This window comes from Dromaius novaehollandiae, chromosome 2, assembly GCF_036370855.1.
Source record: "Dromaius novaehollandiae isolate bDroNov1 chromosome 2, bDroNov1.hap1, whole genome shotgun sequence".
Taxonomy (NCBI): domain Eukaryota; kingdom Metazoa; phylum Chordata; class Aves; order Casuariiformes; family Dromaiidae; genus Dromaius; species Dromaius novaehollandiae.
In genome coordinates, this window is record NC_088099.1 from 4,565,173 (window position 1) to 4,581,824 (window position 16,652).

Sequence of the window (16,652 nt, forward strand, 5' to 3'; positions counted from 1 at the left end):
TCCCAGAACAAATAAAAAGTAGACTTCCCTTTTCATCCCAAATATCACACAGCCCTCCTCTTCTTGTGAGGGGGGAAGAGGAGAAATGAGAAGTCTGATATAAAGTACTAAGGCTCCAAATGACCCAGCTTGAAAGACTAAATACTAACTGTATTCAGGTAATGTATCCAGACCTTTACACACAAATGGCCACAAAAAGATAGATACAGACACTCTACTGTAAATTCTCAGCTGTAGCATGATGCTGACTGAATCTAATCCTTGATGTTCACAATCTCCAACACATTCAATGGAGGAGTCATTAATACAGCCGAGGACTCTAGCAAAATATTTGACTCTTCCTAAGACATCCATGAATGCATGTTAGTCATGACACAGGGGCTACAGGAAACCTGTGCCCTTCTGGCGTGAGCTGAAGGCCAAGCAGAATACCCCAGGTCATCTTAAATGGCCTTGACACCCATGTTTAAGCAGCTGAATCAAGTCCCATGGATGGTTAATAGTTGGTAACCATTGAGAGATGTTGAAGCTTAGATACTTACATCCATCTGAAGCTTAGATACTTACCTCCATCTGATTGAGATTAATCTCAGAAGGACAGAGCAGAGCGCTTGTCTGTGTGACTTCGCCTTTGCAATTTTAGCAGGGAGTGGAACCACTGAAGGTCAGTCCAGAAAACTTGTAGCCTGATTTGTTCATCTTTGTTCACTAAATGTTGATGGCGGGAGTGACAGAAAGTAATCTTTCCAGAACTTTTTTTTTGACATAGTTGCCCGCACTCTGAAGTTGATCCTCTGTAGTAGATTTTGTTCCAATAATTGTTATCATTAATTACATGCTGCTAACATTGTCTTGTTATTTTGTTCTTGGTATGCCAGGAGACTTGCTAAGTCCACATTACTCTTGATCCCTCTCTTTGGAGTGCACTATATTGTATTTGCATTTTTCCCAGAAAGCACTGGTCTGGAAGCTCGACTTTATATTGAGCTGGGCTTGGGTTCCTTTCAGGTAAGCTGGACGAAAATTTATCAGTCTTAAGGGGCTTGGACTTAAACACCACAGTTTGAGGAGTTTTGTATTTAAGACTGGTTATTAGAGCAGGTGTTAATAATGTCTAAATTCAACACACACATTCATCTTACTCCTTCACAAGCTCTTTCTCTTGTTTGTTCCCCTATCTTTTTATTATTTAAAATCTCATGCTAGTTATAAGTTCTGACTCAGACTTCACATTACTAATAAGAAAAGAATACAACATCTACCCTTATTGAATAGTAATGACTGGGTGCCTTACATGATGCCATGAAGATAAAAGTATGGGTTAAGATGAACTGATTGAAACTAATTCTGGATAAAATAAAAGTGATGATAAGAGGATTGATAAATAATAATAATCCTTCAGCTGTTAGGAGTTCCTAATACTTTTTTTTGTTTGTTTCTCTTATTTTGCTATATCACTATTCAAAGCAGTATCTCAGATTTGGGAAGGCCAGAGGCCATTCCCTGGGTATGGCACAAGTTGCACCAAATAGCTAAGATCTTTTTCCTTCCCCTTTCCCTTGCAACAGCATATCCGTGTTCATACATGTTAGAAAGGATCCTTTTTCCCTGCTTACCTCTCAGCCATGACTGGGCACTGTTAGGGAAAACCTATATTGGCCTAAGCCAAAGCTCTACCATAGACCATGCTGGCATTTTAGCAACATGGAGGATTGTGGGCCAATGCTCAGGGCTATGTCTTGTTCAGTTTTCTAATACATGCAATACCGTGTACAGTATTATACAGTCCAATATACTGTAGTCTGGCACTGTCCAGTGATTGCCCACAGTCTATGAAATCGTTTGGGTCTGGGCTGATTAACACTCTCCCAGACGATGCCTGATGGTAGTTCTGGATGCATATGAACCCAAGACCATTCCCAACAGGTTGTTTGAACATAGGCATTCTCTTTTAAATGAAAGAGGATAATTTAGCAGTAAGGATGCAAACAAGAACAGGTCCTCACCCACTAGATGAGAATAAGATAGAAGGCACTGCCAGTTTATCTAAAGAGGATATGGTAAACAATGGATTAAACCCGAGTGTCTCCAAAAGGGGCAGAAGTATAAATATCCAGCCCATGGAGGTGTTTCATCCATGTTAAAACCCAATAAATTGTGCCACATCACCCAAATCCCACTGGAACAGAAGTTTTATATGTGTGTGGGTGTGTGGGTGTGTGACACACATGCATATGTATATGTGTGTGTGTAATATATATATATATGTCTTTATTTGCTGTGTTAATCAAACTATGAATGAATGCTGATGTCATTCCCTGATTCTCTGTTTCAAATCCTGACTGCTGACTTTTTTTCTCCCTACCCTCCCTGTCCTAGGGCTTTGTTGTCGCACTCCTATATTGCTTCTCAAATGCAGAGGTGAGTAACAAGTACATAAGATCATCAAAACCTTTGAAACTCATGGTCTTCCCTTGTTTTTTCTTTTTTCTTTTTTTTTTTTCTATTCCCAGAACTGATTTGTACTTTGATCTGCTCCTGAAAGCATGAAATACACATTTTTTTTTCCCTGATACCTTTGCTGGCTTTATCTGTGTTCATGTAATTTCGACAGAAGGACACACAATAAGCTTTGAAGCAGTGACCCTTTACAAATGGTGGGTGACTTTGCTGTCAGGGGAGGTTCTTTCTGCTTTATGTCTGATAGCTCTCATGATGATGTCTCAATGGAAATCTTGTACCAGTCTGTACTTTCTTTCATTCCAGTTTCTCTTAGTGGGTTTCTATCCTTTCCCTTTCTGTTTCCTTTTCCCTTTCTTCTCCAAGGCAGCTTGTGTGTTTTCAGCAGTCTTGTTATAAATCCTTTCCTTTCCTGTTTTTGTGACATTATTAGAACTCTCAGATAAAGTCCCTATAGTATATTTTAGACTGCCTACCATTTTAAAAACTAACAAACAGCTTCTCACAGAAAGGAGGAGAGTTATCTGGATTTCCCTGTGCAAACACTGCATGGATAGCCAGAATTTGCTTGCACTTTCCCCAAAAGAGCAGAATTAAACAAAAGCCCAGGGAAAATGTAAAAACACACCTCCATGAGGTGATTCATCTCATCCTCAGAAAAGTGCGTGGGTTAGGTGGGAGGCACGACCCACTGAAGGTGCTTCTCTCTCTCTCCATTCACTGTAGAGTGTGCCTTGGTGACTAGCTTAGACTGGGCACCTCTCAGAGAGAGGCTAAAGGTAGGCGAGAGGAATCCTACCCAGCGATGAGTGATGGCCAAAATGTGTTTGTTACTTAGGAAAATAACTCATAATGGCCATGCTGATGCTACTCCCATGCCAAAACTGCCCTTAGAGAGTGTCTTCGGGACTAACTGTATATACAGAATGCTATACATCCCACTGGCCCTCTGTCCACACAGACTCCTTGCCAGCACCTTTTAAATTGCTTGCATATCACATCTGGCAGCATGCTAATCTAGTGGGTGTTAAACAAGGGCCAAGGAGTGAGTGATCTCTGGCCCCCAAGGTCAAGTGGTACGGATTGGCTTAGGTCCATAATTAAGAATAACTGCTTCTAAAGCAGATCAGCCAATCCTTGTAACTTGCCACTGGATATTCCCTGAATCTCATATGTTTCCCTGCAATTTTAATACATAATAATTATTTTCTGTGTGTGCTTCTTCAGTTTTAAGTATGTATAACAGCACGAGACTGTGCTGCTGGCAAAAAGGGTGGTGTCTATGGGATGAAACTGAGGGCTGGTATTCTGCGTCCTGTTTTGTGGAATGAAGTACATAGGAATGTTGAAGGGTCCTGAGCTTGCTGGGATGCTGGAGCACTGGCTTGGTAGAGGAAGCCCTCTTTTTATTTATTAGAGTCCTGAAAACTCCAGAGGACATGTACTCTCCACACCTGAAGTTGCACATAGAGGCTGGTATGTCTGTGTCATTGGTAGGTTTGATGCTAATGGCAGAATCGGGGACTTCTCCAGAGTAGATATTGCCAGTTACTTTGAGGGGGCCTCATGTCCAAAATAAGTGCTTTTGAATGTCCCACCCTCCTTTCTATACACCAGTCTAGTGTGTCTGCACAGTAGAAGATTAGATAACAGAATTACTAGATGATCCAAGGTCAGAGTATATAAGTCAGATTTGTCCATTCTAACCCCCCTGCACCACTTAACAGCTTCGCTTAATAGTTTATTTAGGCATTTAATTTCAAGTGGGTTTGTGCTAATTCTTCTAGAACTGTAGCACTGTCTTAGATTTTCATTATTAATGCCAACCAGGGAAGATGGTAGCTATGTGGTTATAGGAATTTGCCGTATATTCTTTGTGATGGCATCTGCAAGGCACTTTGCTGACATTCAAGACAGTCACTTCCCTTGCTGGAGAAGCAGACAGAGATGAGGTAACAGGGCACAGTGAGCAATTGTGTAGGGGAGCAGATTGACCCCTATCCCAAGGGAGGGGAGGAAAGACTGTTTGCTTTCTGCACCTACTTGCACTCCCTTTGCTCCTGCTTTAAGTGCAAGCTGGTTTATAGAGGACAACAGAAGCTACTTTACCCTACTCCTCTCACTCCATTCCTAAAAGTGTCAACAGTGGTCCTGGGACTTCCTCTCCGTGGTTCTTCACCGTTCCTGTCTCTTGACCAACCTGTTATATGTCAGATGGTTAAAAATTTCAGTTTTGTCTATGCTTTTGAGCATCCCCCAGACCTCTCTGAAACACAACACGTGTTCACGTTGATTCAGAGTCTTTCAGAGTCAGTAAGGGATGTTTAAAAGCCTATTCAATTTGAATAGGCTGAAAGCCTAGAGAGGGACGCACAAGGACTTATTGCATGTAGCAGGCCATGGCAAGAAGGCTCAGGAGATTCAGTATGAGGGAAGGTAAAAATTACACAAAAAGGTGGACATATTTATGAAGCAGGCCTGGAGCAATAGAGAAAGAAATTACTATCAACGACCTCCCTTTTGTACTCTGGATTTTGGAAAGTAAGTCTGTTTAGGAACACAAATAAGGACATAGCTTAAGTCCTTCTAAAAACGTGTTAAGGCTTAATCCTGACTGATTTAGCAGCCTCCATGCATCTGGCCCATAGTAATCTAAATTCAAGCAAACATTTTGGCATCTTTTATCCTCAATGCCTTCTAAGTCTCAATTTTCTGATTCTTTGTTTTTAAATTTCTTTTCTGTAGGTTCAAAGCGAGCTAAAGAAACAACTGTGTAAATGGCAGTATCAAGAATACCTTAACTTCACACACAAACATGGGACTTTGTCCAGAGAAAACAGTCCAGTCAACTACGTCACTCAGTTATCACTGCTTGAAAAAATCAGTCCGAAAAGGAAAATATCTGTGTACCAGAATGGTGTAACTTCTGTCTGAGCTTATCTAGCAGGCTGAGTTGCTGTGATGTTGTTACATACTACCTAAGAGAAGGCGAGTCTGGATTCGTCATGGATTTCCATATTGTCAGCAGACTTCTGAGAATTTCTTGTCCCGAATGTGAGCTGCTTTTCTCACCTCATACAGATCAGTACCACAGCCCTGATCCTTTCTCTCCTTAAGCACACAAAATCCACTAATTTGTAATAAAAAGCAAAATATTCATCTGGTGTGAATTAACAGCTTAGCACCCTCTGGGGTGCCCAGCATATCATACTTTTGCTAGTGTTTCCCAGAATTCCTAGTTCACAAGAGAACTATTCCTAATCTTTGTTTGAAACAACTACTTTTAGACACAGTGGCAAAGGTCTGCAGCAATGATTAGTGATTTTTTTACTCATTGTTCTGAGACAGCTTGGGACAATTTAATGGGAATTACACACCGGAAAGTGCTAGGCACCTACCTATAGAGCAGCAGCATCCTTTAAAAGTAGTCTCAAGGCATCTCAAGAGTGACATAAAAAAGAATGGATATCATTATCTACTTGGTGTTTTTCTTCCATGTCTGTTGTAAGAAAGATTAAATTAGGCCAAAGAACCCCAAGCCCTTTCTTGTTCATGGAAAGACGTGTTGCTGGAACAGACAATCTGCCACCATAATCTTGAAGGTCAACTGGATCAGTCAGTGAAATCCACAATTAAACTGTACTTTTGAGCTATTTTAGGGCTTCCTTTTGAGGATGGACTGATCTGTTGTGACTGCTCTTATCTCAGTTCTGTCCATTGTATCTCAACTTATTATGTATGTCTCAGGTGAAAGATGTTTCTGGGGCCAGAATTATCAAGGAAGCAGTATGGTCTAATAAAGCAGAGTATGCACCACAGAATGAATCAGTCCAGTCCTTGCATCACTTTTCTGAGGGACCTTACTCTTTCTTCAAGGCTGACTTGGATTCCACATCAAACTCTCCAAAAGCAGAGAAAGGGCATAAAGGGTTCACTAGATACAGCCAGTTTCTTTCAAGGTAGGACCATTCCCAGGAGAACCTGCACCCAGACTTGAAAGTGCTGCTAGAAACTGTGACCATTCAAGTACAACTGTGGGGTTCTGTGAACTGGAATATCCACCTAGCTTAAAACAGAAAAAACAAGCAAACAAACAAAACTAGTGCTCAAGTCCCTTGTTTTCCTGTGCTCTCATTTAATTGCTTAGGCCAGAGGACATTGGGCTTTATGGGAACTTCTTCAGTGATCTTAGGTGCTTCATTTCTGGTCCTCTTATTAAAGCAAACCGAATTGTCCAGATTTCTATTCCTGTCATTCAGATCACTCCTTTATCAATTAGGCACTCATGCGCTCTGTCCCAAAGACTCAGATGTCCTCTATAAGGTGTTTTCTTTTCTATTCTGACCACTTTATTAGTTTGTAGTAAATGTAATTCTCACTCCTACGTTGCTTAAGTTCTGTTGCCTATCACAGTGATTTGGATACACTTGTGTGATGCACACCTATAAAATGCAAGTGATAATTACAGCTGTTGTGGCTTCTTAATTTTTAATTCTTTATCTTATGTCAATTTGGATGTTTCATTTGAGACTATAGAAAAGGAGAGTCCCATAATTGTGTTTACTATGGATACAGTTTTGAAGCTAATGAATAGGTACAGTTATGACCTCTTCACCCAAAAAAAGATTTACATTACAGTGCCTTGATCCTGCAGCCTGACTTAATGCCCCACACCTCTTCCAAGGCACCATTAGTGTGTGTGCACCCTGCTTATATCCATTTAATAGGTAAGGCCATTAATTCCAGTGTTTGACCACTTAATGTTTTCTTGAGGAAGTAGCTATATTAGATGCTATTGAGTTTTCTATGTGAAGGAAGTGACCCATATCCTGTATTTAGTCTTTGAAGGGCAACACATTTGGAGTGAATTATGTTTCTGCTTTCAGCTGACCTGGGAATGTCCCTTCCAAAAATTTCTGGCCTGAGGCTTTATGTTTTGAAAGCTTCTCCTCCTAGTACAAGCTCCCCTCTATTTTCTCTCTCACCCAAATTTGTGGTTTATACAGTGCCCATCATCTGCAACACACAGACATTCCCACTTCACAGCTGAGTTCCCAGGATGGTCTGCATTTGACATTATGATCACTTATCTCACTACATCTTACCTGCTTTTATTGCTGGTAAGCTTCTTTACTGGATCCAAGGATCCAGTAAAAGGAGAAATGATGGCAAGCAAAGGTGGTGGGTCCCATTTTATCATAAAGGATCTTTCCATTAGTCACCCAGTGTTCATTTTCCTTAACCAGTTCAACAGCTCCAGCTCTCCCACCATTCCTGACAGACCTCACAACTCAATTTTTGCTCATCTACTGTCACCATATTAATTCCACATTCACAAACTTCCCAAATTTCCTCTCTTGCCTCAAGCTCTTTCTAGTCACCCTCACCACTCATCTCACCCAGATCCAACCCAATCCCTTAAATGTTATCCTGCAACCCTAGCAACGCCCTGCTCTGCAATCTTGTCCAGTGTCCCTTCATCCATCCTTATCCCTCCTTTTGGCATTTCCAAGTTCTTTACTTTTCCATCACTTTGGGGCAGGATGTGTAAGCAATGTTAGAGTTGAGGACTATATGAATCTATTCTGCATATATTCAAACCATCAGTTGCATAATTTACATGAAGCCTGTACTTGGAATAAGCTGGTGATAAGGTTAATGATCCTGGGGAGTGCAATAGCTCTTTGGATAAAGTGTTTTCTTTTTGGCTCTGGAAAGGCTGCTGATTCCTTCCTGATGACACATGTAAGGACTTGATGTGTGTGCAAGGGTGGGGAATGTTTCAGGGATGTATTGCTTCATAGCAGGCCTGTGAAGGCAGCAAAGGCGTTGTGGTAAGCGGGGTCTGGGAATGCTGCTCTGGTCTGTGCGGAGGCACTGCCATCTCGTGGTGCGCGGCGTGTGCTGGGCACACTGCGCTCCTAACGCGCGCAGTCCAGAAACTGGAGGCAGTGCACCAAAGCTTTGCCTGCCGTTCACAAAAAGAACGCCTAAAATCAGATCGAAGCCATGTCCTTTCCCAAATGGGATCTAAATGACTAAGCTATTTTTTTTTTAAAGAATGGTTGCAGCATATATGTTAAATATATATGTTTAAATGTACAACTAGGAAAAATATTTTCCTTCAATCCCCTAGAATCTTTTACACAATCTAAGCCTTCAGATATTCTCTTTAAATCCCTTTACAAACTACATGACAACTTGGAAAGGCTAAAAACAACAAGTTCAGCAGTTGTTCTTGATGCTGCAGCAGAGACTAGCTTCTTGAAATTATTGAAACTTCTTACTGAGAGTAGGTTTTTAACTTTTACGGTGTCAGCATTATTTTTTTTCTAGAACTGCAAATTAGAAGTAAGCCCTCCAGCAAGCAGCTTTACCCACTGCCAATGCTGAGCTACCTCAAGGTTGCCTTATTCACCCACTGCTGGATTCCAGAGGGGTGCAGAGAGATAGCAGAAACTATTTAAAAGGAAAGCCTGAAAAACATGAGGTCTGATTATCCTCCCAGAAGAGCTGAACTAATTGAGGAGCTGGAAACTGTAACCAACAAGCACATGGTACTAGTCTACTTATGAGGCTCTCTGAAACCCATCAAGGGATCAAAGGCAGCTCCGACATTGAGAAGGAAATACAGACTTGAGATTGTCCAAATGTGTCATTTAAAAGTGTTTGGTATGAACTGAACGTGAGGAGAGATGCCTCTGACTATACGGTGGTGTCTGCAATGTCTCCATCTGAGCTGTTCTCCTTATGCTATCTAAATTCAGTGGATATCTGATATAGCTGATGCAGTCCAGCCCTTGGTTCATTTCATCTTCAAGTAGATCTTCATTGCCTTCAAAGGGATTGGAGAATGGCCAAAGCAGCTGTAGATTTCTAAAGCTAGATGAGATGAATCCCACCCTTGTGCTTCTTATGTTTGGAATTTCCATGCATATCAAACAAACGGATAAAACAGTTAATCAGTTTAAGATTATGTTGCATGAGAGAAAATCATCTTCTTCAGGAAAATGAATTGCTGTGATGAGAAATGCCTGTGTCTGTAAAGGAAATGGTGGCATTCAGCTCACGAGATAGATAGCTAAATTTAGACATCTGTATGTTGCAGTGCATATATGAGCTGGATATCTAAGCCAGTGGAGGTATAAGCAATAGAGTTAGCAGAATCCATGAGCTGCTCAGTTCTCTCTAAAGTAAGCACCTACATTTGGCCACATATGGCTTTCTAGATATAACCGACTTTATTGTTTTGGAGTTAGATTCACTTGCATAAATGTACTTATCTAATGTCATTTGAGATGTCTTGTGGGCATCCAAGATACCTGCACTGTCATGGAGATATGATACAGATTTTTAGATATTTGTACTCTCCTGGATAAGCACCTGAAAGTCAGACAGGATACCTCACAGTGCCTAAAATTACACTAGCTACTTACTTTTAGGAAACCAGTTCCTGCCCTCGGTCTATATTATCTGTAATGGAAGCTTAGACACCTAACCCGCATGCACATACCTACCTATTCCCTTAGTCTTACTCTGTAGGCTAAATTCTACCTTATATGTAAAGTATATTAAAGGGGGCCATAGCTTGAATTCTTCAGATCTGGGCTGCCTGGACTGCTGTAAGTGTTCACCAAGTGTTCACCAACACAGTATGACTTTCTTGTCACCTACTATACTGCTGCGCAAAACGGCTCCTGTCTTGAAATTTTACGAGAAAGCCAACTTTTAAGTGGTTGAGCAAGAAATACTCAGTTTCAGAAAAATAAAGTGAGATTTAAGGCAGAATTCACCTTTGTGTGTTGACAGGACCAGTAAATAAGGGTTTCCTGGTGTCAGGTTCTTGGAACAAATGTGCTACAAAATGGCACTGTTTCTTTAAAATTATGGATAGTTACCAAAGGACTTTTAGAGTGGGCTAAAATACACTTTGGAGTTGCCTTTTTTCCTGCCTTTTACCCATAACAGGAACCTAAGAAAGCCTTAGATTATATGTGTAACCTTTAGATGTACAAACTCAGAGGGGATAAATTTGATCCCAGATGCCCATCCACGTGCTTTTCTTTGATCTCGGTCATCTCGTGTAATTTTCTGTAAGTTATGGTTTAGATACAAGCCCTTTCCAGCATTACCTATTCTGCATTTGCTGAAATCCCTGTTTAATTTGGTGGGGACTGGTGCAGCCCTTCTGTAAGTAAGTGGTGAAAGGGGAAACACAACCACCATCCAAAGCTCATAGAAAGGGCTGTGACTCAGTTCACTGAGTAAATCCATGTCCATAAGGTAATTAAAATTGTTCAAAGTATAGTAAAAATGATGTTGTGTAACTAGCAGGTGCAGTCAGGCCCATCTGGCCAAGGTCCTGAGGGCATTGACAGGTCTCCCTGGCCCTGACCAGCCCCCCGTGGTGTCCCCTCACCCTGTCCAGGCCCCATCTCAGCCCCATCATGGTCATAGTCCTGCTCTACCCCAACCTGACTGTGGGCAACCACCCAGCCTCATCACACTTCAGCTCATCCCAGGGCCCCATTCCTGCAATAGAAGTGCTGGTCTCCAACTCAGCCACAGCCATGCCCAGCCTTGGACCATCTTTACCCAGACCCCGACCTGTGCACTGACTTCCCGGTTGACATCGGAGCTGCCTGCTCACTGTGGACTTGCCCGATGTCCTCTATGGTCTGTCCTCTGGGTTGGGCCTGGCCACCATCTCCAGGTCTGTCCTGCTCACCTCGCTGTGTGATTGCTCTTGCCTCTGGGCACTTCATCCCTTAGGGAGCAGCCGAGGCTCATTGCTCACTGACACGTCTCTAACTTCGGTTCCAATATATCCACTGCCCCATCAAATGATGAGACCCAACAGTACTTGGTTAAGTACCTGGTCAGTACCTCAGCTAAACAAATGATTGAGAAAAGCAATTGAAAGATGTAGCCTTTGCGGAGGAATCAGACATCCACAGGGGTAAAACAAAGGATTACAACTAGCAGCTGAAGCTGAGAACAAGAGGCAGGAGAAAAGTAACTCAGAAATAGTTCATCTATGATAGAGTCCAATTACAATAGGGTGAATGTCCCTGATCTTTTAAAAATGAACCTGAAAAAAATGTGCTTTGACTAGAAAAGAAATGAAGCCTCAAAACATACCAGATGTGTTATAGAGCAATTGTTTTCCACCTTTTCCAACTGGCAGTGCCTTTATTTGAGGACAGTAGACTTTCTTTTCTTGCTTAGGCCCCTTAGAAATAATATACAATCCTCAAAGGATCTGTGGATCAAAGTTGAGAACCATTTGTGCTATTAATTACAAAGGAGAGTGCGTTGCATGTTAATCAGCAATATTAGACCATATTCATCCTCTATACAGATGCAGTGTGCTAAACGTCTTCCTAACATCACTGCCTGAGGGTGAAGCGAGGATGTGCATGGCCAACAAAACAAAGGTTTTGTGCCTGGTTGCTCCAGAGCTGGGTTTACCAAGCAGAATGCAGCGACTCCTTCCCATGACAAATGAACTAACTCTTTTTTTTTTTAAAAAAAAAAAACAAGGTCCATCCTGCTGATTTAGGAGGAAATTCACTACCTTGTAACTTCACAGACAGAAAAGTCCTCTTTGATTCAATTTTATATCAGAACGGACTTACACAAAATAATAATACATTTATTTTGTCACCTACAGCAGTATACATGTAAAAAACAATTTCTTGGAACACAAAAAAGATTAGAAAGCAGCAACTGATATTTGTGTTTCCACTTCATAACAAAGCTGAATAAACCCAGATGCCATTATCGATTAAACCAGTTGTGACCAAAAAGGTCAGCATTAGACCCAACAGGCCAGTAAGTGTGTACCTTGGCACATTCAAAAGCCAAAATACAGCTTTACATACAGTAGCTTGGCACAACTCTTCTCAGAGCTATAGCATGTTGCATTACCATTAAATTGACAAGAAAAAGAGAGAGAGATTGAAGATATGAAACATTTGTTTTTACAGATTATAGCACACAAAGGCCTGTTGAGATTCCTCTGCAAGGACAAAGTCCATTGGAACAGGCACGTCCAGAAGCCTAAGTCACTTCAGACACTGAAGAGTGTCATATCCCACAGTAACTCTTCATGTGGATGAATTCCCCAAAAGAAAGCCAATGGGAAATTGTGAGATTAATCAAAGGAAGTGAAAGGATCACAGGTTCAAAACATTGTTCAAACTCTGCTGATGTGTTTCCATACATAAAGTACAATGCATATGTAGCTTAGCTCTCTAATACAGACATATACAGAGCTTAACATCAGAGCATCATTAACTACTACTTCATGCTTCATATCTTCTCAACATTATTCATAAATGCAATTCCAAACTGTTTGCATGTGCCTGACTGATAAAAGCAGAGGGTAAAACCCTAATTTATTTCACTTCACATGCACTATATGCCATGGTTTGTTTCTGGACACAGAAATGCTGAGCACATGGAATGCAACCAGACTTAAAGAACAAGATTTCCCCAAAACTGTGCTTGGTGAGAACTATTAAGCCTTTATCGGGCATGCACCTCCCCCAGATCTGGTTGGTAGCTCCAACAGAAGCCACCCCTAAGCCTTTTAAGAGCATTATTTCTCACCATGCATGAAACAGAACAATAATGACCGAACAAATGTCCCAGGGGGTGGAATTTGTCTACCTACATGTAGACTTCCACACTGTAAACAACTGTCTATGACCTGGTCAGCTAGACTTCCTTGTGAAAAGAAACAGACACTTGCAAAGTATGAAACATCTTACTCTTGAGTAGACAACTAGAATATGTCTGATGGCTCATAGGCTGAAACTGCTCATTCTTTTCCTGTGACTACAAAGGAAAAGTGGGACAATTAGATCAAAGGAAGGCTGTTTCTTTGTTGATGTCTAAAGTTAGGTGATGTGGATGCCTCCTGAGGTACCTGCTTAGCGGCATAGGATCTTCCCCAGGACTGTGCCTACAGGCCAGGATGCCTAGGATTGAAAATGCCTGATGTTGAAAGGGAAAAAGAAATCTAACTATAGCCCTTGAAAAGTAACACTCTTAGAGATTTTTGCACCTCTGGAGCCTGCCTGAGCAGCTTTGCAAATATAGCTGTTGAGATATAGGCTTTTCTTTTGTGCGGTCTCCTACAGAACCTGTTCAAGACCAGGCAGGATTTTTAACCATGTGATATAGGTTTTAGGAGATATTTTGGAAATCAGGTAGAACTGGATATTTGGTTGTATCTTTGCATTAGGTGCTCTTCTGTAGTTGCAGACTGAGAGGAGAGTGACAGACACTGTTCTCAGATAGACACCTAAGTGTAGCTACTCAAATGCACGTGTCTGAACTTGGAGCTGAATCACATTCAATGAGTTTAATTCAACTTCCTGAATAGAGGGGACTTTTGAGATACCTTAGAGTTTTCTAGATATCCACACAGAGCTCAGAGAAATGACATAGGAACTATAGGAGACCCCAGTCTGGTCTGGCAGCAGAAGGCCAAGCAGGATCTCATGGGGTGCCCTGTTTATCCTGCTCTGTCTGTCCGTATTACCATGTCTTGCTCCCTTTTAGACTGTCTGGTCTATAACAGCTCTGCTAAGGTCACGTTTATTGCTCTGCATTGTAATACAACAGAAGATTTTAAATATCCAACATAGCTTTGGAGGCCTTGTTCATATGAACAACTCTCAGGAAGAAAAAGAAAGTCTTAATATCATGAAATCACATTATTGAAACAGAGAGAAAAAGCTTAATTTGTTGAATTCTCTAGGTACAGCCACTGAATGTGGAAAGTAGAGAGATTATCTTTGGCATTTGGATCCTGTACTTCGTCATGTAAGAGGACTTCATGGCAGCTGTGAAACCAGAGCTTGCATGTTTGTTTTGGTGTTGAGGACACAAAGGGAAAGTATGCAGGCACACCTAGGGTGCAGCACCTCTTCCACCTGCATCTTCTCAAACCTATCACCCACTGTGAGAAGGCTAGAAGGAGACCTGGTTATACTTCCCTTTCATCCTAGCCCTTCTGGGATACTGAGTTATAGATCCTCCTTGTGATTAGACCTGACTAACAAGGGTTCTGCTTTCCTGACCACCTCCTCTCCACCACTGTTTGTCACAGTGGAGGCTGGATGTGAGGCATTGAGGGGTTCATCACAGATTGGATGAAGCTATAGGAAGGAAGCTGAGAAACCAAAGACACTCATCCAGATTCTCTCAGGAAAACAGCTTATAGCAACTCATCCTCATCTTCTTGCATTAGTAGTTTTCAACCTTTTTGATCTGTGGAGCCTTCACCTAATTCCAGGTAAAATAAAAGCCCTTCAAAAGCCTTAAAAGTGTATATTGCTATTTACAATGTATAAACTTATTTTCCTTAATCATCTTCCATGCACACCAGAAACAGCCTGTTGGCTCTAGAGTCTCCACAGACCATAGGTTGGAAACCGTTGCTGTAAGCGATTGTCTGTTACACACTAGTGAAAAATAATTTAAAACAACAAGGCAAACAAAGCGAATTAAATTAAGGTTGTTGCATTTCTTTTATTGTCACTGCTTATTTGAAATCACTATGGAAAGTCTTCTCTTTGGTGCGCCCCTTGAAATTTCTGCATCTAGTTTTTGGTAGGTCTGGGCCAGAGTAGTAGTGTAAAGTTACATGTCTGTATGAGTCATGGGCAAAGTTTTGAACTTTGGAGTCATGGTCAGGAGTTAGTAACAGTGCCCGACACATGAATGGTAAAATCTCACAAGTTGATAGAGTCAGTATATTTTTGTCCATTTGGACAGTGAAGGTTTCCTGCAATATGCTGACTGAGTAAGTTTCCTATCCCTTTGGTTGGAAACAACATTACGATCTCCCGCAAGGTTATAACTGAAGCTTGAAAAAAGGAAGATTGGGATTGGCTTTAGACCTGAGCTGGAACAAGGAAAGCTGCTCAAAAACTGAATTTCATTTACACACTTTCAGGATTTAGAATTACTTCTCCTAGTTTGTATTGTTCCTTTTTTCTTTGCAGACTGTTTGGCATGCTGCTTCTGGTTAAGTTTCCTGCTGTTCTCAGCAGATTTGCATACCTTTGCGTTTATTCCGTTGCGTTGTTTTTGCTGCTGAAGTTGAGATTGGAATTGAAACAGATATAACTTAATAATGTCATTATTTTTAGTCTTTCTGCTATGTAATCAAAGACAAATTGTATACTTTATCTGAAATGCAGTTGTTTTCAGGAAGGGAGAAAAGAACTGGAGGCAAGATTAGCCCAGTGGCAAGGAGCATAAAATAGATGTGAGTTATTTTAATTTGGAAATTAGCAAAAGGTTTTTAACTTCCAGAAATCTGAAGTTTTACAGCAGCTTTCCAGTGGGAGGAGAAGGTGCAAAAAAGAAAAGCCCGTTAAATTTTAAAATGGGGTTTGATCAATTTAGGAGTGGGAGTAATATGATATGAAAACAAAGGTCACCACAGTTTCCTTCAGATTCAGTGTCCTTAAGGCACTGTGCCGCTCTGCAGCACCTGAGGGTCAGAGGACCAACAGCTCTAACTGTCAAATATTTCTCATTCTTGTTCCTTCTGGCTTTTTCTTTTATCTGTGAAATTTATGAAGAAAACTGAACCTGTGAGTTAACCACAGTCGCTGCACAGCCCTTCGTATTCAAGGGCAGAAGCAATCATGATTGCAGAAGCAGAATTTCATACATTGTTGGTATGACAATTCTATAAAATGCCACAGCATTATCTATGGCCATGGACATGGCAAATTATGACAACTGCTCACTCTGGAAGGCTCAGTCTGGAGGTGTAAACATAGAAAGTGAGTCCTGCTCCATTCTCACATGACCAATCACACTGCTATCAAGAAAGCAGAAAAGCAAGGAATAGCAGAGCCCATTCCCATGAGGCAGGGTCTGCAGGGTCAGGTGCTATGGTTGCATGAACAATACTACTTCATCAATTAAAACTAAGTAAGTATGATTAAAACATACATAGTTTCATGGAAGCTGTGTAACAACTCAGATCTCACTTATATTGGCCAATATAAAATTGTTCCAAAATTGACACAAGTCAATATGGAAACAGAAAATGGCCTGCACAAAACTTGCTGAAGTCAACTGCAGGGGCTGTGGAGCATTTCAAGTCCCATTCCTCACCACAGATATTTCATTTTAAGTTATCATAGTCATTGGTCAAACTC

General features: G+C 41.2%; 1 protein-coding gene across 1 annotated transcript in view; it reads left to right on the plus strand.

The window, feature by feature from the left end:
* The window catches only part of LOC112980738 (vasoactive intestinal polypeptide receptor 1-like), a 59,142-nt gene extending 52,227 nt beyond the window's left edge, over positions 1 to 6,915 (plus strand). The window contains exons 12-14 of the mRNA XM_064508059.1: positions 879 to 1,008; positions 2,380 to 2,421; positions 5,206 to 6,915. Coding sequence (XP_064364129.1) covers positions 879 to 1,008; positions 2,380 to 2,421; positions 5,206 to 5,394 — 361 coding nt within the window. The 3' untranslated portion in view covers positions 5,395 to 6,915. The remainder of the gene's footprint in view (positions 1 to 878; positions 1,009 to 2,379; positions 2,422 to 5,205) is intronic.
* Positions 6,916 to 16,652: the final 9,737 nt, after the last annotated feature.